This window comes from Corapipo altera, unplaced genomic scaffold (assembly GCF_003945725.1).
Source record: "Corapipo altera isolate COAL_440 unplaced genomic scaffold, ASM394572v1 52b, whole genome shotgun sequence".
Taxonomy (NCBI): Eukaryota; Metazoa; Chordata; class Aves; order Passeriformes; family Pipridae; genus Corapipo; species Corapipo altera.
The window spans coordinates 3,684,835-3,710,162 of NW_020884922.1; the positions used below are offsets into that span (position 1 = coordinate 3,684,835).

Sequence of the window (25,328 nt, forward strand, 5' to 3'; positions counted from 1 at the left end):
CTAGGAAGAATCATAATAAGATTTTATTTCCACAGTTTTGTAACAGAATGTTCCCTTTGAAATTTCTCATTTAGTACTTACTGCACATGGTACTTCAAAGGTGATAGTTTCTGTTTCAGTGTGCATATCTGTGGAGTCATGAAATCATTATAGTGACAATTTTATTGATGCATTACTTAAAGCCTACATCTCCATCCCTTTAAAAAATCAAACAGCCTTTTATAGGACAGCAGCCTTTTCTAGGACACAGCCTGTCATGGGCCAGCAACAGCCAGAGATAAGAAGGCTGCAGGATGCCTACAGATAGCAATTTTACGTGCTTATATTTTGAATGCTAGATATCCATAAGTCTCCTTTAAAAATTAAAGTAGTAAAAAGAGTCATAGGCTAATATGTCAATTTATTTTTGGATGTGTAAGATAAAAACTGTTTTCTATATCTATCATATTAGTCTCCATCACTGCCTATTTATGTGACTGTAAAAGTGATAACAACTGTGGGCACTGGTTCTGAGGTACTTCACATTGTGGGATCAGCAAAATAAGCAGATTCTTAACAGCCCAAAGCAAAAATGAAGTTTAGGGTATTGAATCTGTCCTGTTAATTGGTCTAGATTTGGTTTCAGCAAGAGATACCAAAACATTTAAAACTGATAATATTTTGTTAACTATCCAGTTGGTTAGAAGATAGAGAATTAAAGTGTAGGAAAAAATGTTTGGCAACCTCAGAAAGACTAACATCTTGCAACTTGAGAGAAAGTAGTCTTTCTGGAGCAGTGGACACGCATCTATCCATAGCTTTTTCCCTGATGGTTAGATCAGAAATGCCAATTTCAGTTACAGGATCCGTAATTAGAAAGACAGTTTTTATTGAGTAATTTTATCTGCCTAAATTAAAGAGTGAATTTAAATCAAATTCCAGATTTAGAAGGCAAGTCCACTTGGTTTTATCTTAAAAATTAATTGTTAAACATACTTTGTCAACTTTAAGTAAATATGCATTATTGCTCTTTCAGGTTTGGGGGGTTTTTTTGTTTGGTTGGGTTTTTTTCATGTTTTGGTTGGTTGGTTGGTTGGTTGGTGTCTTTTTTAATTATACCTTTGCAAAGATGTTTTTACCAAAATAGTTCTAACTTCCTTTATAATTTACAGAAACACAAAAATAATGCAAGAAGCTATAGAATGTAGAGTAATAACTTCTAAAAATGGACCAAAATATTTTGTAAACAAGCCTCTGTTTTTTATACCAATTGTTAAATATCAAAGAGAGCAGAATATATGACAGGTTACATAGATACTAACTTTCATATAAGATGTTCTGTTCCAGAATGTTTAAGATGTGTACTAATTCTATTCACCACATGCCTCTAAGAATTAATCTGAATTTTTGCCATGTTAATGATAATACATTTATTTAGATCGAGTTATCCCAAATGATATTAGATGTCTTATAATGTAAGTTACATAATATTTCTGATTTTTTTTTTGGTTTGTGCTAGAAGTAACATGGGAGGACCAGCAGAAAAAGGTGAATGGTACAATAACTGATGACAAACCATTGCCGAAAAAGAAACACCATTCTGAGACAGGTTTGTCAGGGTTTGGAAAACCACATGAAAGCATGAGACTATAAAAACACATTTCATGCTTTTGTAATGCGTGTGTGCTTGATGTACCTATTTTTTTCACTTTGGTGTGAAATTTTTAGTATGTAGAGACCATTTAGATTACATAGTTCTGTTTTAGAATAACCAAAATAGATCTGCTTTTGTAAAAAATTGTGTTAGAACGCACATGCATTAGAAAAGAAGTGTTCTGGCACAATATTAGACTAAGCCTGCTTTTTAATTTCAAATTTTATTATGACTTATGTGTTTGTAAAAGCCTCAGGGATCCAAGTATGATTTATGCTGATTCTTATTTAGTTGACCAAACCAAGGTGTCTACTGCATGTATGGTGGAAAAATCGTCTTCTAAAGACTTGAATCTGAAACTTTATTGCACTATCAGACATGGCAGAAATAATGTTGTGCTCTAATTTTTTATACAGACTGCATTTGATATCTCCATACAACTGGAGTTCTTAAATCTAAAAAAACTCTTCTTTCCTCCATTTTGAAACTGTCACAAACTTTTTTCACCCCAAACATCAAATTCAATTATTCAACTATCTTTGTTCCTACAAATGCATAGCAATAAAATTAAACCAAGTACTAGCAATGATGATGATAATAGTATTGTTCTGTCTTCTGCATCAGATAATGAAAGGTCCTAATCACATTAATTTATGCACTTGTGAAAGGCAAGCACACTGTTAGGTGTAAAGAAAAAAGAGAGAGGAGAGCAGGGAAAGGAAAAGGAAAAGGGAAAGGGATGTTTATATAGCAGGTTTCATCCTATATTTAAAGGTTGATCCACATTTATTTGAGTGAATGGGAATTTTTGAGTTCCAAGAATACCTATATTCGATTCTGGGGTGCAAATATCTCTCTGTTGGGCATATTAGTTATCTCATTCTAATAACAACATTTTTACCAATCACAGAATTTAAAGTTTACAAGATTGGCCAACTGTGTCACCTCCTAAATTAATGCTGTAGTCTCAGTTTTAGGCTCACCTACATACTGATAATTTCCAAGATTTTTGTTGAAGCTCAAGTACTGTACAGCTGAAAGTGCAAGAGTCAGAACTGAAGAGCAGCAAAATCTGGCTTGACTCTAACCTAGGAATTAGGAAACCTAGCTAAAAGGCCAGACATGCACTTGCATTTCCTGTTCCCTGACTTTTTGATGCATCAGAGGAAGTTACAGGATAAACCAAGAACTGCTCAAAAGAGTCAGGATCAGACTGTGATGTATCTTCTTTTCCAGCTGTTTTAACTATTGCATGACAGATTCAAAGTACAATGCCTACATATCTTCACTGTTGCCTTTCCAGGTAGAGTTCTGCAGAATAATGCCTCTGCCCAGACTTCTCCCTTACATAATAGCTAAGTAAGAACAATATCTCCATCTCTCAGCTGAGGTGGGCTTAAAACTATGATCTAGGCAGATATATATTCATAACTATTAGCAAAAACTGTTTGGAGCCACCTTTCCATTTTTTAGAAACAGGAGACATATTTTCTTAGGTGTCTGCTCTTGAGGCATTCTAGATTTCTGAACACGAGTGAAATCTTATAATCATATGACAGAAAAAAAACAGGCAGAAGAATAGAAATCAGGAATCAATTATGGACATTAAAAAGTTTTCACTTTAGAAGTGTTTTGTATATTAAAATATTTATCTGATTTTTATCTATTTTTCCCTCTGTAACAGTACCACTGATCTCCAGTGCTGCAGGGCATACACAGAATTGGTTTGGAAAGCCACAGTCACAATGTAAAATTCTGGAATGGATACAAAGTTGAGAAAAAAATTGTGTCTTGCATTTTACAGTCCTAGGTCTTTCTTTGATGCTCTTTGACAAGAGCATAAATTCTGCTCTGATTTATGTTATTAGTAATGTCTTCCATGGTATGTTTGCATGGGTCAATGATACATGAGGCAGAAGCATCTGAGGTGGTTCTGAACACTCTGCAATGGGCACCAAATAGGACATACCTCTATTCCTCAGGTGCTTTTCCAAACTGACTCCCTGTTTGTCAAAAAGCCCTATGTACGTAAGTGGTAGGAGTGGAGGAGTACCAGTGTAACTAATCAATGCAACTTCCAGGACAGGCATTATCTGCTATTTGTGGCATGCTACTGTTCCCTATAGACTTCCCTATATCATTACAATCAGTAATTTTAAAGGAATGGTAGTCAGGACATCTAGAAGGAGGTGCCATAATGCTCTATTCACATCTGGATGTTGAGATATATTGTATCTATGACCATGATCTAACAGTGATGCAGCTTGACAGAATCTACCTAAGGAAGCTTCAAATTCCTTGAACCTTTCCAATATGGGATTTAACCTCTGAACAGGACTGCATTTTCTTTCATCTGAGAATGCTTTAAATATTCTGTTAGCACAGAAAACACCACAGTGAATACTAATACAACTTAGTCCCTGGATGCAGTTGGCAGTGTGCAGAGAGAAGCAAGCAGTAATAGGGCCACCTCATATTTCTGTTGCCATGTTTTGGTTTCCTTTCCACACAGTGTTTTTTCTGCTGTAACCTGTTATGAAAGCTCATCCTGTCTTCAAGTACAGCTTGTTAAGAAATTAACCTAACCAGTCACAAAGAAATAGCCATAGCACAATTATAACTAAGAAAATCTATGAGAAAAATAGATATTGATTACATAAGTACCATGAATGAAGAACTGAGAACTGCGAGCAAATTCTAGACAAAAACATAAATAGATAATAAAAATAATTTCAAAACCCAGAAAAAACCCCCAGTAATACCCTATCAGGTGAAGCATTAATATTCAAGAAATATGCATGACTAGAAATGAGATGAGCAAACTTGTTGGCAGATAATTTAAGGACATTAAATAAAGTAGCAAAGTGGTTCTTAATGTTTCAGACTTTTTAATAGAAGATGATGATAAAATTCTTCTTCCTGAGTATCAGAAATCAACATGTTTTCTTAACAGTGCCTGTAATCTCCAAGTTCTGATGGAATTTGCAGAACTAGTGTTCTGCATATTTCAAAGATTCACTTATATTTATGCAAAGATTTTGAAGGATTGGAAAGGTAAAACTGCAGAATCATAGGTAAGCAGAGCATAAAAATTCAAGCTGTATTTTGAACGTATGTGCCGTTCCTTTAGCCAGTGCCAGCACTGTCAGAGCATACTGCATTCTCAGGACACCCCTGAATCAAAAAGCCTGTGGAATAGTTACTTGTTCATATCTAAGGTTATTAAGCATTTTTACTTTGAGCACCCACCTCTGCCTCTGAGCTGGCATATGAAAGAAAGCGAATAAAACTCTAGTCCTTTAATCACATTTCCTTTGTCAGTGAAAAGAAAAAAAATAGTAAAAGCACAACATGCAAACATTTTTACATGATTTTGCATTTTTATGTGTAAGGTGTGAAGAGAAGTTGAAAAACAAGCAGGCTATGCGTAGAGAATGTGTCCTGTACCAACAGAGATAAGGCTAGGCAGGATACTGTTTTTCTTAAAAAGCAATTCTTTTCATCTAGTGTCACCACTAGTCTCTCTTGAACATGTCAAGGTAATTTAAAGGGGAAAAAACACAGGGTTTAGTGTACCATGGCAACGATACCTATTTCTGTTACCTGTCAATTGTTTCTGAAGTGTTCAATTGGTCTCACTATCCAAAGTTTTGGAAGCTGAATGCAGTCTATCAAACTGTGTCTCCATCCACAGATAACAGAGGTAATGCAGAAACTGCCTTCATAAGATAGCAATGAAAACACCGTTGGTTTTCCCCTGTTTTTCCTACACAGAGACAGTAGGTTTGATGGTTATTATCTGGAAACCATTCTGTAATGCTTGCATTATCACTGGCTGATGACACTTGTAGTGTCATCAAATATCCAACTTTGTCACAGACACTTCGGATTTCTAAGGAGCAGTTGAAGAACAGAACCATGGTAAAGTGCTGACATATTTTAATAAGACTGAACAAAAGGAGACAGAATAGTTGAAATGGTTTTATACATCTCAGAATGGAACGAGGTAAAAATGGACCGTACTTATTTGGAGGGAAAGATATATTTTTGTAATATGGAAGTAAATTAAAGTTTTAAAGGAATCACAGCAATGGTAGCTTAAACACAAGAGAAAATACCAAGTTAATGTATGCTTACAAATAGTAAGTCTTTAGATGGGTAGACTTGGCTTTCAGTTTAAAGGGAATCATGCCTATTTTTATCTCTGGAACATTTACATCTCTCTCCTGGGTGGAAGTATTGCTTGACTGTACATAGAAAGAATCTTTCAAAAGTAACTGTGATGTGACTGAAATTTTTAATTTATCTATTACAAGGAAGTCAGTTTTAGTATTAAAACAGTAGTCAAAGATAATTCAAAATGAAGTGGTGTTTATTTTAAAAGAAGTTTGTAGGCAGAATTGAAAGAATGATAGACTGAAAATTATGAAAAGGGATATGTGATTAGAAATGTGAAATAAGTGAGGATGGAAAAGGTAATGTAATTGTAGGACAGAGAGAGATATATAATTTTCTTTTCAGGATTCATAATATTTCCAATCCAATATGTAACTATAGTTCATTAAGATTTTGAAATATTACTATTTTATTTTTTCTTTCCTTATAAAATTAAAATGTAAACTTTATTCAGAGGAACAAAATCATAAAAACTCTCTCTCTGAATTCTTCATTTAGCTTATCTCTTGAGACTTATGAAAAAATAATGCAGTCTATGTGGTTTCATTTCATTTAGAGAGTTCATGCTACTAAGAATATTTACGATTTCTTCTTGTATGTTATTTTCTACCTTCTTCTCTACTATCCTTATCTTTGGGTAGGAATAACACATTTTCCATACTATTTTTATTTAATTTTTTATATAGCTTATATTACATATGGCCTATATTACGTAATTGCATAATTAAATGTATTGCTTTAGTCTTCTTGTATTTTCTTTATTCTCTGACTATATTTTTGAGCAAAAATGTCAGCATACATTCAGTATACAGCTGTGATTTTGTGTATATGGATATATTCTTTAAGATAAAGAACTAATTTAACTAGTAGGGAATTACCTCATTAAAAAAAATTAGAAATGTGGGACAGGCTCTGTATCTGTTGTGGCTTAATGTTATTAAAGAGTATTATATATTACATATACTGATTTTATTCACATCTCAATGTAGTAAAATAGTCTTTCACTCTAAATCTTATTTTAATCAATACTTGTGCTCTTAGCTATACTGCTATCTATTCTATTTGTATCCTTAACATTGCAGAGTTTGAATGGTGTCAGGGAACATCTTTCATGAAAGTAAAACGCATTATGTCATTCTTCATGTCTAATCACATCCAGACTAATGGAATATATTTATGAAACATGCAGACTCCATGGAGCATGTCTATCTTAGAGTCTCCTCCATGTTTTAAGATAACGTCTTTTTGACCGTGCTATTGCACATCTCATTTTGTGAAGAGACCAGAAATGAGGCTTTTCGAATCTGAGACTATATCTGCAGAGAACGATCTTTGCTTTTTAGGATAAGATAAAACTGAAATTAAGAAAACCCTTGAGGAAAAAACGAGAGTAATTAACTTACATCTCTTTGTCTTATGCTGCTTCAAGAATTTTAAATGGATGCGTTTGCCATGTGAAGTTTTTTTGAACACTGAGTTCCTAAATGCATCTCTTCAATGAGTGACATTACTTACAATGAACTGTTCTGTATCAAAGCATGATAAAAAAATGGCACTGGGGGTTTTTCAGACTTACAGTGCAATACCTGTTTTTTATTTACTTCGTAAGTTTATTTATTGAGAGTTTCATTTGTGTCTAAATCTGCATATAATACCCTTGTAGGTACTAGTCTCATACATCAAGGTGAACAATTGATCCAAAAAATTCTAATTCCACAGCAAAGCAATGACTATTCAAATGAAGAGTACCCATTGATATGATATAAACCTAATAGAATTTCTGTCATTGTTTTATTTCTGCATTAAATGTATTTCTATCAACAAAAATATATTTAGTAGATTAAAAACTACAGAGATAGAATTTTCTACCTACTATTTGGGATTTATGGCATGGCTTCTTAATTGGGAGAAAATTGGTTAAAATAAGTGCTATTGTGTCTAAACTAATTACTCTATTAGTACTTCCTTCTTAGCATTGTTAATTAAAAAAAGGTGGTGCATTACCATACCAAAACTTCTACTAATTCATTAATATTTCTATCAATTAATGCAAAAAGGTTATAATCCATTTATCTCAAGATGTGTTATCAGCTGATTAGGTATCTACAGTGAGAAGATATCTATTATCTTATTTTTTTTTCCCTCTGGCTTCTATTAGAATTATTCTTCTAAAATGTTTGATGAGTAAAAACTTAAAACTGAAAAGTCTTTTTTACTAAGAATGACTTTTTTGCCACTTTGATGTGTAAATACTTTTTCCATAACAAATACTTTGCATAAAGGCTTTTAAAAATACAATTTTAAAAAAGTGTAGGTATATGTGACTGATTTTTATGCAAATACTGGTCATTTGATTCTAAAATATTCAAAGGGAACTTCACTGCTATTCAGTCGTGTCCCACTGACATTGCTAGAAAACCTGCATATTCCAAATTTGGAAATAATGGGATTCCAAACTTACTTTGAAAATCTATACAGAAGGATTTATGTTAATGCCCTGTATGTCTCAAAGCTGCTCATTCCTATGGATACTGAAAAAAAATAAACAGTAGAAGGGGGTCATGATAGAGACTTCCTAATAACAGGCTTGCTATAGTAGGAATGCCACTTCAGGGCTATAGATATGTAATATAAAACATTTTCAGAACATTTTAAGTACTTTTAGCCATGTTTTGGTGATGCTAATGATGATTTATTTTTTTATTTGACAGTTATAGTAATTATAGTGAGACAACATTAATATGAGCTGTAACAGACCATGGAGAAGTATATCTTTGTATTTGCTTATTTGTGTTTCATACAATGGATTAATTATAGTTGCCCAGAAAAAAAGATACTTATATGCCATTTTTTTTTTAACTTGCAAAGATGTAGCAACCTTAGTCAAAACTGACAACTGCTATGCTTTCATATTGCGTATCTCATATATAGTACTTAAGTGTGTTCGTCCTGTAAGAAAATTTAATTGCCTAAAAATGCATTCTAATTATGTATGTTTCAATCTTGTGTTTGCAACAAAGTTTTGGTACAATCCTGGCATTTAAAAGTAGATGAAAACATAAGCTACCAGCTATAGTATAAAATTGTTTAAGTATAGAACATAATGGTTATCAGATGAAATTTAGTGTTGTCTTTAGCTCTGTTGATTTATATTGATTTTTCTAATTTTGCATTTTGTCAATGTTATCTCGATGTTGACTCTAAAATGCATATGCAATTATAGCTATTTTTTGTGGTGTATGAACTTACCTAGTATCTGCAGTGTTAATGAATTATGAGCAGTGTTTGTGACTCATTAACAAACTGCATGCTGAAATTAGATCAAGTTTATAGATTTTTTTTCTTCTATTTCTGATGATTTTTGGAAGAAAGCATTTGTTCTCCTGGCAAGAGTAGATTCACAGTTCTTTGTAATTATTCTTACTTTTCAAAATGAATTCCTCCCATTCTTTTGCTGCGAATAGATTTTCAGTACAGAGCATGGCACTGTCCCTCAGATGTTCTCCATGTCTGAAATAGCAGTGTGTTTTTGAATGTGAAGTAATAAAGTAAGTAATGAGACAGTTGCTTTGGCATTTGACTTGCATGCATTTGCAGTAACTTAGATGTGAGATGAGAGTAACATTTGGTTCTGAAAAAGTGTCCTGAATTGACCATGAGAGTTAATAGCTATGCAGTCTCTTTTCCCACATTCTGTATTTTGGGCTTGATAATTTTGCCTTTGACAGAGTGTTACAATAATGCAGTCCTTTCCAGAGTGTGTTATGTGGATTCTGAAATTTCTGAGCTTGTACATACTTTTTAAAAAAAAAAAAAAAAAAAAAAAAAAATCTGTCTTTTGCTTTGTATATTTTCAGCATAAATTATGATAATTTAATAATTGAAAAATCTAGTAATAAACATCCCATTGGTGACATTAAACTGAGTGCTCAATACTTGAAAAAGAAAAATAATACTTGCATTAAAATAGATAATATTCAAAAAAGTTGAACAGTCATGAACAAAAGTATTTATTCTAGTTAATATACCTTTTACTATCCAACTTTTTCTTCAGCTTCATTGTAAGGATTGACTTTGCTGTCAGTTATAACTTTTATTATTTCCTCAGCTCCTCTACTAACTCTGTCTTTACTGTTCTTTTCCAACAACAGTAGTTTAACCACTTCTTCCTCAGCTTTCTTTTTTTCTTCTAGTGTCTGTTATTTTTTTCCCCACTTACTAACTCTGCTCTGCAGACTTCTCTCTAAAACAATCTTTGGCCCTTTCCCTCAGTGTCAGTTTTAACCTTCTGAATACATCCTCTCACGCCCATCTCCTTTGTCTATGTCTGTACATTACACGATGTGATCACAGAAGAAGCGGAATCATCAAGGAGAAGAAACTCAGGTCTGTCTCTTCTACTGCTTTTCTCTGTGTTATTTTTTTTCATTTTACCTTTTCTATAGATTTTATCACAGCTCACCTCACATACTTTTCCCTCTCTTCCCCCTCAATAAATTGGCAAAATATTGGCAAGCTGTAAGAACTTAAGGTTAAGATACTTATGTAATTTTTATCACCTATAAACTATGTACTCTATAAAAAGTGATAAAAGGTAACTGATGACGCATATGCCATACCTTAAGACTTTAAACTGATTTGATTTCTATAATATCAGTTCTTATTCCTGTCTCAATTATCTATAAATTAGCCTTTAAGCTTCCAACTAGCACATGAAAATAATCTATAATTTGTTTTATCTTTGCATTTGCATCTGCTACAAAAGCTGCAGAAACTCTTATATAACTAGTTATTTTTGACCCTGGGGAGGATATAATTTCAAAACTGAATAATTTTAGTTAGTTAAATTCCAGGCACTGAAATTTCAAACTTAGTTTGAAATTAGTTTCTTTGAATAAAAACTATTTCAGTTTTTATGTAAAACATAAGGTTATGATAACGTGAGAGCAAGAAGACCCTAAATACATTGAAGGAACTCTAATTTAGCTGTATGAGGAATTTATTTCATATTGTGCATTATTTATGATTTCTTCTTTCATATAAAATTTTCATCTGCCATTTTATTGAATTTTCTATGTACTTTATACTACTGGCAGAGAACTAACATCCAGCAAAGCATCCTAGCTCTTAAAATGCAATAATTGTTCACATTTCCCTGCTTGTTCAGTTGGGGTATGTAGAACAACAATGAAATTCCCCATATTTAAGTTAATTGAGTTCATCTATAAAATTTAAATCTTACAGTTATTGTGTCAAAGCTTTAATTAATTTCTTGTGCCTCTGTTATTATCCCAACAAATTAGAGAAGCCACTTAAATGCAATTTAGGTTCAAAAATCTGTGGAAGTGTTGGGGTACATTGACTGGTCCACTAAACTTAGGTGACATTTAGTCAAACACTTTTGTCTTTTCTCTACTGTGGCTGGCTCCTTCAGAACTCACTTTTACCTTTCATACTAATCTTGTCCTAATTAGAGCCAGAGATTATCTTTACAGAATCTTTCAGATGTTATTTGCTGTGTTTTTCTTATTAAATAAATCTCAAGATAGAAATTGCTTAAATTACAGGGTAAAAAATGTTAAGTATGGATAGAAAAGACAAACAGTAGTGTCTTCTGGATTTTCTCTTTTGTAAACCACTACTATTAGGAATTAATAAATTATGCTGTAGAAAGACTGTGTTTACTTATCTTGTGCTTATGATCCTTTCTCAGTCCCTGTGCAGTGACTGCAAGTCTCTTTTATTACAAAAATGAAATCAGATGATTGGGTGGCCCATTTCGTATCTGTTCATAATAAAAGAAAGGAAAGTTGTTGACCTTCTCATTCAAGAACCTGCCTCTGAGTTATTGATTGAATCAATATATTGAATCAAAACATGGAATCAGCCCATATCTTTCTTGGTGTTGGAAGAAATCAGACCTTATAATAGTATCTAGTGTATCAGAAAAAAACACATATTTTCACCACCTATGTTTCTTGAACATGTGTGAGTGGGCAATACCTGTGTATGATTAACTTCTTTTGGCATTGAAATTCAGATACTCTTCTGCAAAACACTATTTATTTCACAGTGTTAAGTAAATGTATGAGGCACTGATGAATTTAATTGTCTAGCACACAAATGCAAAAGCATGATCAGCACTGCAGTTGCAAAAGTTGTTATTACTGCCCTTAAACTCAGGAGAAAATTGTTTTGTGTATAGTAACATACTTTCAAATGTACATTTGATATGGGCACTCTTACATGTTTTACCTCAGAAACAAAGTAGCTTACACATTTCAGTACAAGGCACTTTGAGCACAGCTGAAAAGACAGGCATACCTTTAGAACCAGGTGTTTTCCCATTGCTTTAGAATTTGCTTTAAGAAGTCTTGAACTAGAATTACCCATTTACAGGTTTCATTAGGAAATTCATCATGGCCTGGCTTCGCGAACGAAGATTTGAGAAGGGCTCTACCCATGTTTGTTGCAAGCATGTTGGTGGCTAAAAAGGCCAATACAAGATAGACATGTCCAGTTGCAAAAGGCGTTAGGAAATTAGTTTCACCTTATTTATCATGCTACCAAACATTCATGTGAATTAAAGGATTAGCTGTTGATTTAAGGTGTTATTATACCAAGTGATGTTGAGAAGGTTAAATATCTGAATATGTGACAATTGTATTGAAAAAAAAAATAAAAATTGCCATTTCCTCTCTGTGGATATTATAATCTCTAATTGCAAAAATGAGAAAATTTTATTTCTTCAAAAATATCTAGGTTCTTACTGAAAAGTTTTATGAAAGCACATGCAATGCTTATGCTGCATATTTGAAGAACAAAAGCAAGTACAGAAAGCTAACAAGCAAAATATTTTATTATAAATTTTGTTATCTGACAGCAGTAGAGCTTGATAGCATCCTTAAAGACAAAACCCCGTTTTTCTTGGGTGAACGAGGAGCTTTGCAAAACAGGGGGTTTTTTAGATTTCTTTTTTAAATCATATGTTGGAAATTATTATGTTTCATAGGTTTAGATATTGTGATATTTACATATAGTGAAAAGTGTTGAGGAGATGTCTACCTGTTCACCTCCCCATGTATTCAGTATGAGAAATGGAATTAAGACCCTGCCTGAAGAAGACATCTTTATTCTCATCAGTAAGATGGTTCAGACCAACCAGTTATCATTGTGCCAAAAATTACTTGTAATTGCGAGTAATACTGGGTTCTTCAAACATGGGAAATACAGAAAACATTCTTTAGCCTTGCAAAATTAATCTAGGCCTAGATGTGAGTTGACTCAGATGTGAGTAAACTGCCCAAAATTTGATCACCAAAACTATGGAAAGGCTGATCCATGACAGTTTAAAGTAGTCAGTGTACATGCAGGAGAAATAGTGCTGGGTAATTAATCCTAGGTTTATCCCAGTATGAAAAGGGGTGAAGTAGTGATGCCCAGTCGTTGCTGCTTTCTAAGGTGCATAGGAGTTAGAAGATAAAGTAGTGGGGACAGTTCCCCTTCTAAAGGGCCATGAAAGTCAGGGAAATAGATATTAATGTTCTTTTCTGCAACATCTGGAGCCAAACTGTCGTGTTAGGAGCACACAAAGAATTGATTAGAGTTTTTGTTAGCTTTCAGAAGGAAATTCAAATAGACAAGGACTTTGAAGTATTGGGGTTTTTCTGCGCTTTGTTATGAAGTTTTTTTGTAATAACATGATTGCTGAAAATGAAGCCTACAAAACCTAACAAAACCTATCGAAGATGAGTAACCGAATTGGAAGAGCTCATAGACCTGAACAGTGGAGGGCCAAACAATGGAAAGGTCTGGTAAATAAACTGTTGGAGAAAGCAAAGACAAAAAAAATAGGTACAGTTGAGAGGGTTTAAGAGATCAACTTCAGTAGAAAACAAGGAACACAATTATATGAATTCATTCTTATCTTACAGTACCACAAGAGGCTTTTCAAGCCTTCCAAGAGTGAGTCTACTGTGATATCCTTCACAAACAGAATATGACACTCCTCTGCTTTTGAGTTATTGTTATAATCAGTATTCAGTGACACACTTTCCTTTAAAGAGCAGGATGGTGCTTTGTTCCGTTTTCATCTCCCTTATGTTGAAAAAACATTTCTGGGTGGAATTTGTAACATTTTGGCACAAATATGATTAAATTACTTGTGCATCTCTGAACATGTCTACGATATTTAGTTTAACAGGCATGTTTAAAATCTGATGCCTTAGACTCTGAAAGAGACATTTAAAGCATCTAAATCTGTATTTGGGCAACAAAACCCAAAGGGTAAACTCCAAATTCAGTTTGATTTGGTAAACTCCAAATTCAGTTTAAAGGTATTTAGCATGGTAATAGAGGTATCATACTGGATGGTGGGGAGGTTCTTTGTACTTCTTTTTAATTTTGTTTAAAATTAAAACCAGAAACAAAGGGCCTCCAAATCCAACCCTCAAAGTAACCATATGTACTAAAACAAATAAATAAAGTCTGATCTTCAGTCTTCTGAAGATAAAATAGTAAAAATATCAGATTATGTAATTTAAAATGACAGCATAAGTGCACAAAAGACAGAGTAGCACTACATATATTTTTTTTTCATCGGTAAAATTTTGGTAGTTTAATTCTCCTGAGTCCTAAATGCAGGTGCACACACCACTGTTGGTTTCGTGTTTTTTGGTTAAAGCTTTGACCATCTTTCTAGTTACTAAGGTGCTGATGAAGATGTCTTGCATTCTTAGGATGGCTGAGGGATCTCTATGAACACCTGTTTGCTTTTCTGAAAGCAGAGGCATAGCTATCATCAAGAGTTTATTCCTGTGTTTTTCAGTGGCTGTATCACAATGTGAAATATTCTCTGGTTATGTGGAATATACCAGTGGTGGGAACTCTGAGGAGCTTGCATGCTTGGGAAACAGGATGTTGGAAAGCTTAACAATAAGACTCTGCTCAGGCTTTCCTGAAGAGTGCAGCATTTATAGTGTGGCCGATCTGAATGGATTTTTATGAGTACAGGATGTAAACCTGTACTCATAAATGGCCTACTGACCACTCAGATATTTTTCTTTTACACTTTCAAAATCCTATCATTCATATAGGGAGGATGTACCAGAATTCTGGGGAAAAGCAAAAAGAAGGGGTTTTTAGCTAATATTTGACTTATTGCTTCTTCCTTCCTTTTTCCACGTGGGTCTCAGTATTTTACGAAGGCCACCAAAATGTAGGTACACCTTTGTACGAGGCAACATGGAAAAACGTCACAGGCTACCCTCCAAAAATCACTTTGGAAAAGGATCTACGCACCATAGAAAAGACCTGCTCATAGTTAATCATTAGTGTAAAAAAACATGCAAAATAGAACTTCCTGGCTTTCATCAAATGATCTTTGTCCTTTACCATTTGCACTGATCTGTCCTTAGTGATGAAGATCTGAGCTGACCCTGTCGATTCATGAACCCATGATTCTAGAGATTCTTTAACTTCCCAGCTTAGATCACCACACCATCTTATTCAATTCTTTTACTAAACAGTGCCATGTATTCTGCAAATAATCCAAAGTAACATTCTTAACATGCTTTGAGCATTGTGATAAAAATTTGTTTAAGTGGTGAGAAATGTCCCCCCCGGGTTTCAGTCTTTGTTTAGTGTGTCAAGCTTGAAACCAACAAGAAAAAAAGCCAAAACAAAAAAAACCATCAAGTTATTCTCAAATGGAAAACATGAATGTGAAGGCATGCTCCCCACTGGGAAGCTGGCTAACTGAAATGATCTTCCTTTGAGCATGCCCTTTTAAGGACACTAATTGACACTTCAGTCAGATTTAAACAATAATACAAAAACACTTCAACAACCTTTAATTATTTTTTTCTTGGTCCGTGTTTCTGTGGGTGTCAATCATATTCTTTTCATTCACACTGTGATGTGGATCACAGACTTGGAAAGGCCTTGCTTGCTGCAACAGTAACTTTTTTCTGTTTGCCATACATTGGGCATAAAGCCCTGGAGTGAAGTTCGATAACTATTTGTATCGCACACATCGCCTGATATTTTGCCTAACCTAGCAGTTAGGCAGTTCTATTTTTCATGCTGTTGACAACCAGAACGACCAAATTTAGAGCTAATTCCTTAAAGGTAGAATTGGAATTGAATAGCTCATGAAGCAGGAGGAAATGTAATCCTTTGAGTACAAGACCTTTAACTAGCAAGTTTTGATGTTCAAAGCAAAAACTTCCACACTTTTTGCATTTTACTTTTAGGAGACAATCTTCTTTCCTTTGCCTGATTTGATAATGGGGCTACAAAGATGGTGAAGGGACTAGAGGGGAAGCCATAGAAGGAACGACTGAGGTCACTTGTTCTGTTCAGCCTGAAGGAGACTGAGGGGAGACCTCATTGTAGTTACAAATTCCTTGTGAGTGGAAAAGGAGAGGCAGGCACTGATCTCTTCTCTGTGATGACCAGTGACAGAACGTGAGGGAATGGCCTGAAATTGTGTCGAGGAGGTCTAGGTTGGATATTAAAAGAACGTTCTTCCCTAGAAGATGTTTGGGTGCTAGAACAGGCTCCCCAGGGAAGTGGTCATGGCACCAAGCCTGACAGAAGAGTTTGAACAGTGCTCTCAGGCACATGGTGTGACTCTTGGGGCTGTCCTGGGCAGGGCCAGGAGTTGGGTTTTGATGATCCTTGTGTGTCCTCTCCAGCTCAGAATATTCTGTGATATTGTTTCAGGTATTTTTTTTCTTTTTTAGTATAAAATTAATTTTCCTATATTCTCATGAATAATATTTCAAGCGAAATCTCTGGTGAGAAATTTGACTAACATTTTTAAAAGCAGTTACCAGAAGCTGGGGTCCTATGCATATATTTGATTTTTAAAATAAAATTTTATTTAACAATTTCCACCACCCTGAAAAATTAGACTCACTTTTCAACAAAACACTTAAGAAGCTAATTTATCCACTCTGTAAATATGCTTCCTAGTCATATTGCTGATTTTAAGTTTTTGCAAGTATGAAAAATAGAAAGATGTAACCATTTAAGTCATTGTCTTATCTTCTGCATAAACTCAGAAGCAAATCTGACTGTTGTAATGAGATGCACATCTTCCGGCACTGGAGGCTGCAATTTCTTTCATTCAAAGCAAGGAAGTCAATATATATTTTAGGCCTTAGTTCAACTGATGCAAATCTCATTCATCTGGATCCCAGGTGAGAGAAGAGAGACAGTTCAAGAGAGAACCAAGCTCTAAGTTTGGGGCAGTCAGCTGTGAGAGAAGGAAGAAATTCTGGGAGGAAGACTGTAAAGCTCAGCACCTTCCAACTGTAACCTTAGGGCTGCAGAGTCAGGCTCCTCCTTATCCTCACCAGGAAGTCAGCAATTTTTGAGAAATTGCTCAATGCTGTCATTTTCTATCCTGCTTCTTCTGTGGAACTGTTACTCTATTTGGTCATGTACAGAAATGGGCATGCTCTGTTCCAAGGCCCTTGGAGTCCCTGCATTGTGAGAGTTCCTGGAGTGAAGTGAATGAAGTCTGATGATCAAAACATCAGAGCTAATTAAGGCATTTCCAAGAAAATATAGCTTATCAAAGACATTTTAGATCAAGTTTAGTTCTTGCTAAGTCAGCTCTTAAATGAGGTTCTTGATTAGAGAGAGTTCTTTCTATTCATTACATCTTCCAGATACGTGTTAGATTGTTAGATATCTATCAGATATATTAGGACCAGTTAGAAAGAACAGACCATTTCAAGGGCATGGGAACTTGCCTGTCCCTACTGTTTTATAAAATGTCAGTGGTCATTATAATAGCAACCTCTACTGTGATGGTGGAAGAAGGTTTTGAGAGAGGATCTTTCAGCATTTCAATCTCTGTCTCTAGAGTTCATCTCTATATTTCATCAATATATTTACATTTATCTGTATTCTGATTAAACTGAAAACATATAGTTATTTTCTGTGATGTACAGCAATGTCTCCTTCATGAAATCATTGATTTTTTTCTCCAAATTGTTTAGTTCTGAAAAGCTTTAGTTCTTAAATTAAGATCATTACACCACAGGATACAGTATATGCTCTTCATTTTGTAAACCAAGGTTAAATTAAGTAATGTAGAAAAATATTGACTAATGTGATGATACTGAAGGCATCATTAGATGAAAATAGATCGAGATTTTTTAGAAATGACTGGTGACTTTGTCATTTTATATTATTCAGTTTGACACATTTTAAAATAAACTCATAATGATTTATTGGTTTTCAGCAGTTACAAGACATAAGGGCTGTTTAGAGCTTTTTGTTGTTTTGAACACATAATAACCAAAAGCATTAATTACTTTAGGGTCAACATCCTGAACCTGCCCTGAATTCTTTTAAGAAGTGATGACTAGGTCCATAGCTGCAGTGATCTTTGCTGTTGAGAAGTTAGTATTTTATTTGGTCAATAGACAAAACAGATATTGCCACTTCCTATCCAAATGAGGTCCTTCTCAATTCAATCTTCTTTCTAGTACTTCTTCAGACAACTCTTCACAATACAACTGAAGCTTCAGTTTGGAGAGTAGGATCCACTATGCTGACCTCTCTTGTAAAAATTTAAAGAATTTATTTATTGTAGAGATTTGTCACATGACTTCAATTACTTTTAAAATTCAAGCATCTAATAAAATTTTATGTTTCCTAGTACTATGATATTAATTTCTACAGTTCCATTTGGAAGTATTTTTCTATATACTTTTTAAACACAGAGTAATAATGACTGAAATTTGGACATGTTTCAACCTTCTTTATTTTAACAATGCATTTATTAAAAGACTCATGTTTGAAAGACATCCAGACATAAGGATGAATGGATTTTTAGGCATCTTAAAAATAATTATCCTATATAGTATAAGATTTCTGTATTAAGATAATATTTAGGCAAAATAAAGATTTCACTCTGCATATGGAATAACTTATCATTCTCTCTGAACTCAAGGGTTTTTTAATGACTTACTTCACTTTCATCTATTTTGAATAGTGTTGGATCAATGGTGTTGCTATCAACTTGCTTTCTCTTTAGAAAGTAATGAGGCAGTAGAAGATGTATTTGTGGATTTTATATTAATGAGAGAAACTAAAAAAAATGTTTAAAAATTGAATGGTTGAAAAGCAAACAAAAGTATTACTCTCTTTCTGCTGTTTTCCTAGCATTTTCCACAATTCACATAGGGTAGTATCGGCACTGATTCCCAAAAGTGTAGGTTCATGACTTCCCATATCTCTTTCCCATTAATTTTTCTAATAGTTCCACTAGAAATTGCCAGCAGAACAATAACCTTGATCCCATGCATAATTGGAAGCAAGCTCCTATCAAAGTGTGGCCCATTATTTATCCTCTGTGCAGGAGCACATTTTTCTTTCTTACATTTCTACCTTACTCTGATTTCTCTCTGAGGATGACTTCATCCTCTGCTTCAATACTCATTTACAAAATGGTATTTCCTTAAAATATAACACCTATTTCCCTCTTCAGTCTGTGTGCTGTAAATTAGATCATAATTTTGTCAGTTATCTTCAATGACCAATAATTCTGGAAAAAGTTCTAATAATGCGTGCTATTTTTGGTGTGTAGCTTGGAGGCTGTTGCTCCATATTTATGGGGTTGTTTTAATTGAATCTAATATAATTTTGAAAAAAAATCAGACTCTATCTAAAAGTTAATGTATTTCTAATTGAAGTTAATTTCATTTGGCTTAAAATTCTTTTGCATTAATTACCAAACTTGGATTTCAGATTATTTATGAGCTGCCAAATTATTTGATAGGGATCCAATGTATTTTCATTTCTTTGTGACAGAGGAATGCCCTGAGCGATTTACAACCTTAGATATGCATTCAGAGTATTTGTTGGCATCAGTCAGCTGAATTTAAGTGCATGAACTGGGTTCTGAGTATTGATGTTAGTGTCTTTTGGTCTTCATAATTTTTAACTCTAAGACAAGCTGTGGTAATGTCATTATTAAACCTTTTAACCTGTAGAGGCTATGAAAACTGATTAAACCAATGAAGCTTTAAATAATTACTGAAAGCCATTCTGATACATTCAATTTTTACGCCTGAAGCATTAGACTGTATCTCGTGAGTGCACTGTATAAAACATACAGCACAAGCAAATTTTCTATGTCTATTTTTGTGTCATCCTAATCAAGGAAACTGTAAAGTAGCTATATCTAACACCTTCCTAGCTCCCTCATTGTTGAGTGTGTTAATGATTCTGGAAGTGCACAAAATATCCATGGGTTCCCTTCAGTAAATGTTCAATAAGAGTGCACAAATGTATACACTAGCATGCAGTGAATATGCCTCTGGATGTAGAGCACCATACTTGGTTGGTTGACTAAACTCATTAAGTTAAATTAATTTGATGGGGTTTATTATTTTTCTTTTTTAATGCATGATTTATATTACTTTTATTATTATTTCTGCATTTTCTCTCTCCCCCTCTTTTTGTTTTACATATTGCTTTCATTTGTTTATAGAAGAAAAGAAAGCAGATCCAGAGAATGGGGATACAGGTAGGGTGACTTATTGAAAATATTTTTTGTGGTTTTGCCCTTAAGTTCTTTGATCTATTATGTTTAAACAAATGTGTAGAATAGAGTTGGATCACAATTTTGATATATTTTTGGGATTTCAAAATAGAAAAATTTTGAAATTTTCCCAAATTTTCCCAAATGTATTTCCTTTGCTTTTTTAGTGGAGTCAAATTAGGGTGAGAAATGGGAGGAAGAAACCAGAACCAGCTAAAGAAGGCTGTCGTACACTTTAAGACTTCTGTTCTGTTCTTCCCTCTCCAGACATGGTGTGCTCAGCTCACACCTCCTTTTTATTCTCTGTTGCAGGTTTCTGATTTACAAAATCTCAGTGTTTATTTTGTCCCTTCTTCGCTAGTTTCTTCTCATGCCTGAGTGGCTATGCCTTCCAAATTTTGTATCCCTTTTGTCTATATGTCTCCAAAACTCAATCTATCCTAATGCACTCTACTTCCATACACTAGTTTCCCTTTTACCCTCTGTGCCCCAGAAGCCTTGCTGTATAGCAAACTCCTCCAAACACATCACTATCATCAGCATCTATAGAAACCAGAATGCTTTAATAACTCCCACCAGAAGGCAACGAAAGAAAGAATGGAAGAACAGAGGTCCCAGCTGTTTTCATTTTTATTTTTTAAATACATAGGTTTGCCTTCAGCTAAGCTGGGGGATAAGGCCAGTTTGTTGTCCCTTTTGTCTCTGCTATGGATCACAGGCTATCAACTGAAGGGTCTTACCTACCCTAGAGAGTAGCCAATATCTTACCTGAAGAGCAAATAACAGTCTTTAGCTCCAGGCTGAATTGAGAAATTGCTTATCTCCCTGTAAAACTGTGATCCCTGAGCAGCTGAGGTCAGAAAAAGTTAGGTATGAACCAAATCACTGATTATAGCCCTTTAAAATTTTTAGCATGAAATAAATATTCAGTTTTCAGTTATGAGGAAGCTTTAATGGTGAAGTAGCTGAATATTATCTTATTTTCAAGCTAAAGCATGAAAATAATGGCTTTTATTTGAAGCTGGAGCAGTGATTCCAGTACCTGCCCTGAGTCCTGTTGTAGGAGTGGAATTATACAGCCACCACCTAGACCATGGCAGGAATTATGTTGATGTCACCTCAGTAGGGCTTGTCCCTAGGTTCCACTTCAATAAAAGAATGAGAGTTCCTTCTTCTATGTTTAACAGGCGACAGTAGTTATAGGATATCCTGTAGCTAAAGTTGTAATTATAATCCTTTGTCTACTGATTACATTTCCATAGATAAAAACAAAGGTCAAAGTACAATTCATATGGCTTAAGGTTTAATTTGCAGTGGTCACTAGAGCTAAGTTCTGGCACAACTTAGTCTCTAACTACAGTTCTTGTGGATCTGAGGGCAGGTTACAGGGCTGCTGTGCACAATATTTGGGTGTCTTACTCTGGCATTTCAGGACTGTCTTTACACTGTGGTTATGCTGCTTTCCCTCAGCACACTCTTTTCTGAAAAGATGGAGAATGGCTAATAATGAATCAGCAGCTGGCTCTGTCAGCCAGGAATTTCCCTGTGCCCATGAAAACTCCACTGAACTTCAGGCCATCCTCTCTAATGTTGGAGTTATTCAAAATAAGCAAAACTCCAACATATTGCCTACAGTGCAATTATCCCAGTTATGTTCGGTGAGCAAAACCAGGCTTTTTTCTTCCATTCAGTCTTTTTTATTTTTTGTGTTCCTATGGCTGACATTTGAGTGTCTCATTGCATATTTCTGTTGGAGGTACAGCTACTGTTCAGAAGCAAAATTCCAGAAGGAAGTTAAGGTAGAAATGTACAAATGAACTCATTTTGCCTGGCCAAAATTTATACTTTGGCAGTAGATCAATATATCAAAAGTAGCTTTACCTTTTCTAGTGTCAGACACTGTAGTCCTGAAAATGTTGTGCTGGGCTCTAGCTAAGGATCTGAGTAACACGAGGGCTCAGTCAGCTCTCGTGTTATTCAGTCATGTGAAAACTTATGCCCCTACATTTTTGCCACTGTGGATACCTAATGGTTGGATTCAGGCTAGTTCTGGTTTATCTACCCATGCTCTATAAACAGCTCCTGATTACAGTGAAGTCCTTAGGATAGGACTGATGTTCAGTCTTGGTTACTAAACTCATGTTAAAAGCTGAATGTACACAGGGAGTTACTGAACTCTAGAAGAATTTTCTGCTTCTGCTAAACGCCCTCACATAGGTTTCAGCAGGTAGAGATTTGCCAGCAGAAGTGGAGATGATGACAGCCCTGCATTTGCACCATTTAGTGCAACATGGACCATGTGAATGGGAAGCGCCATGACATTCTCTCAACCTTTCCTACTGCCATCTGGCTTAAGTTATGGTGAGATCAGCCCGTGGCAGCCAGGAACCCTGCACACTTTCTGCATGTCAGATCCTTGTACAGCAGAACCAGAGCTGATCTTCTGCATTATGAACTTTCTACTGCCCTCAGGTTTTCCTCTTTTTTGCATATAACTGAATCCACTCACTTGTTAAAGACAGTTTCAAAAATGCAAAGCAAGTTAGATTTTCCTTTAATAAGATTTTATGGGAATAGAACAATGTTTTTTCAAAATTCTTGTGTCTTGTTTTTCTACTGAGACAAAAGTTAGCCACAAATTTTGCTTGTTTTGCTGCAGAGGTCTCACCAAGGTCTTACATGTTATGCTCCTCTTTTGAATGGTATATTTCAGAGTGCTGGGTTTTGCATATTGTAGGCAATTGGATTTCTGAAAATCTAGCTTTCACTTTGCCAGCTGAACATAGATAAGAATGGATATTTTCTCAAGTAGTTGTGAAATTTCTAATTTACAATCAAGAAGTGCTATTTCCTGCAATTTAGCAGGATGTTTGGTGAAAAAGAATGCATGCAATGATTTCATAAGAAAACATAAGAAAAATTGACAATATTTCCGTTTTGCAAAAAATATCTCCTTTCTTTACGTTACTGAAAAATGCCAAGTGGATTTGCAGAATGTTATGACAAAATAATAAAAAAAGCAAAAGATGACTTCTTTCTTTGAGCAGATGTAACACCTTATATCTTACTTATGTCATTGAAAAAAGAAAATATCATTTTCCAGTGTAAAGTTTTTTTTATCAAGAGAAAAAAGTATATCTTTAGAGCTTTTAAAACTCCATCCTAAAAAAGTCACTTCATCTTAACAATAAATTGACAAATGCTGCTATGGGGCTTATAATAGTTGAGGAAAATTGTGATAGGAAAAACTAGATGTATTTTATTTGAGGAATTTTCCTTTGCTGCTCTCTTTTCTATTTTATCTCTCCCTATAAAATACAATTTCTTCTTTCTAATTACTTTTTCTTTATTTTAATTTCTCTTAGGATCTTTTCATTCATGTTGTTGTGGGGAATAAGGATGGGGAGTTAGAATACAAAAATCAGAAGCCAGTGGGTTTATAGGGAACAGTACAACTTAGTCTTTTTGCATTCCCACTTTCTCTCCTTTCAGATTTCCTATGAAGTACCCCAACATTTACCTGGCAGATCTCATAGTATTTGCTACTACCTTTACTGTTCTCAAGAAAGACAACACAAAGCTCAGAGGCCCTGCATAGGTCCTGTGCAGAGCCCCACTTTACTATTAGATTGTAACTTGCAACTGAGGCTTAGAGTTTAAATCAGTTTTATTTAGTACACTGGAATCTAATATTCCCATCTCAGTTCCATATACACAGTCCAGATTGTTCAATGCATATAATATACAGAAACTTCCGTTTATGACTAGTGGGATTCTAAAATTTTAATCCTAAATAAGTTTTGTGTTAAAATTATGAAAAGTTTAAGGCAGTCAAAATGAGTACGTTTTAGCATTCAGTGCATAATGAACTATTCTTGACTTATACCATGTTAAAATGGAAAAGAATCAAACCTGTGTGTGTATAATCACTACCTATATTTTGTCTGAAAATCTTTTCTGAGTGGTTGTCTTCCTCTTTTTTTTCTGCTTCTCAGTTTTCCACATCAGCTTTGGCACCTCCTTATTATTTTACAAAGTAAATCGTGGTGTTACAGTACCAGCTGGTTGAAACCAGCTGCTGCCTGAGTCATGTAGTAAGAACCCATCTCTGACTGAAACTAGTCACATATTTGATCCAAGAATGAATCCTGAAATCATTCTTGAAATTGTGCGTCATTAGAACATAATACAATGATGCCACTGGGTGGCTCTTTAAGATTCTTTTAGACATCTTTAAATAGTTTTGAGCATACCAAGAATATGCTCCAGAAGGTCTGCTAGTCTGTGGTTGTCACTTGACTAGTAATTTGGTATGTCACATTATAGTAAATGCAGAACCAGGGTCTGCACCCAAAAAAGCAAGTTGTCTTTACATTCCTTTTTATTAAATGAAAGACTTAAGTTCTCTTAATTATTTTTGAAGTAATAAAGTTATATTCTGTGGAAGCATTGTGTTCCATTTATATTTAGTTTTCCACAAAGTTGTTTTTATTTGAATTGTGTAGATAATACAATATTTATTAAGACTCTGCTGAAATACTTATCTGATATTTTCCTCCTGTTACAACTTTTTAGTTTTCTGCAACATTGTACTTCAGAAATTAAAATTATATACACAGAATTTAAGTAAATAAAATTTAGTCTCTTTTTGTTAAAACTTCCATAAATATAATTTTAACCTTGGAATTGAGGACTGCTTGTGTATTTATTTTCTTCTTTTTTTTTTTTTAACTTAACAGGTGCAATGGATGTAGAAGAAAGGAATCGCCAAATGAAAATGAGCAAGTACAAACAGGTAGCAGGATCAGATTCCAGGCTGGAACAAGATTATCATTCTAAGGCAAGGGAGTTTTGTTTTGAAAAGCGACAAAATATACTAAACTGAAATATCCAACATCCTTTTAGAAAGTAATAGATGAGTGGCAGGTTTTTTCATCAGTAAAAGTTTCTTGTGTG

General features: G+C 34.4%; 1 protein-coding gene across 50 annotated transcripts in view; it reads left to right on the forward strand.

Moving 5' to 3' along the window:
* The window catches only part of RIMS2 (regulating synaptic membrane exocytosis 2), a 448,206-nt gene that overhangs the window by 329,628 nt on the left and 93,250 nt on the right, over window positions 1-25,328 (forward strand). For 21 of the 50 annotated variants that reach the window (XM_027657142.1, XM_027657165.1, XM_027657167.1 and 18 more), the window contains 3 exons: window positions 10,163-10,195; window positions 20,322-20,357; window positions 25,112-25,212. The exons of 9 other annotated variants lie outside the window; for them this stretch is intronic. In XM_027657142.1, the coding sequence (XP_027512943.1) occupies window positions 10,163-10,195; window positions 20,322-20,357; window positions 25,112-25,212 (170 nt within the window). The remainder of the gene's footprint in view (window positions 1-10,162; window positions 10,196-20,321; window positions 20,358-25,111; window positions 25,213-25,328) is intronic. 20 more of the 50 variants (XM_027657145.1, XM_027657168.1, XM_027657189.1 and 17 more) reach the window with 5 other exon arrangements.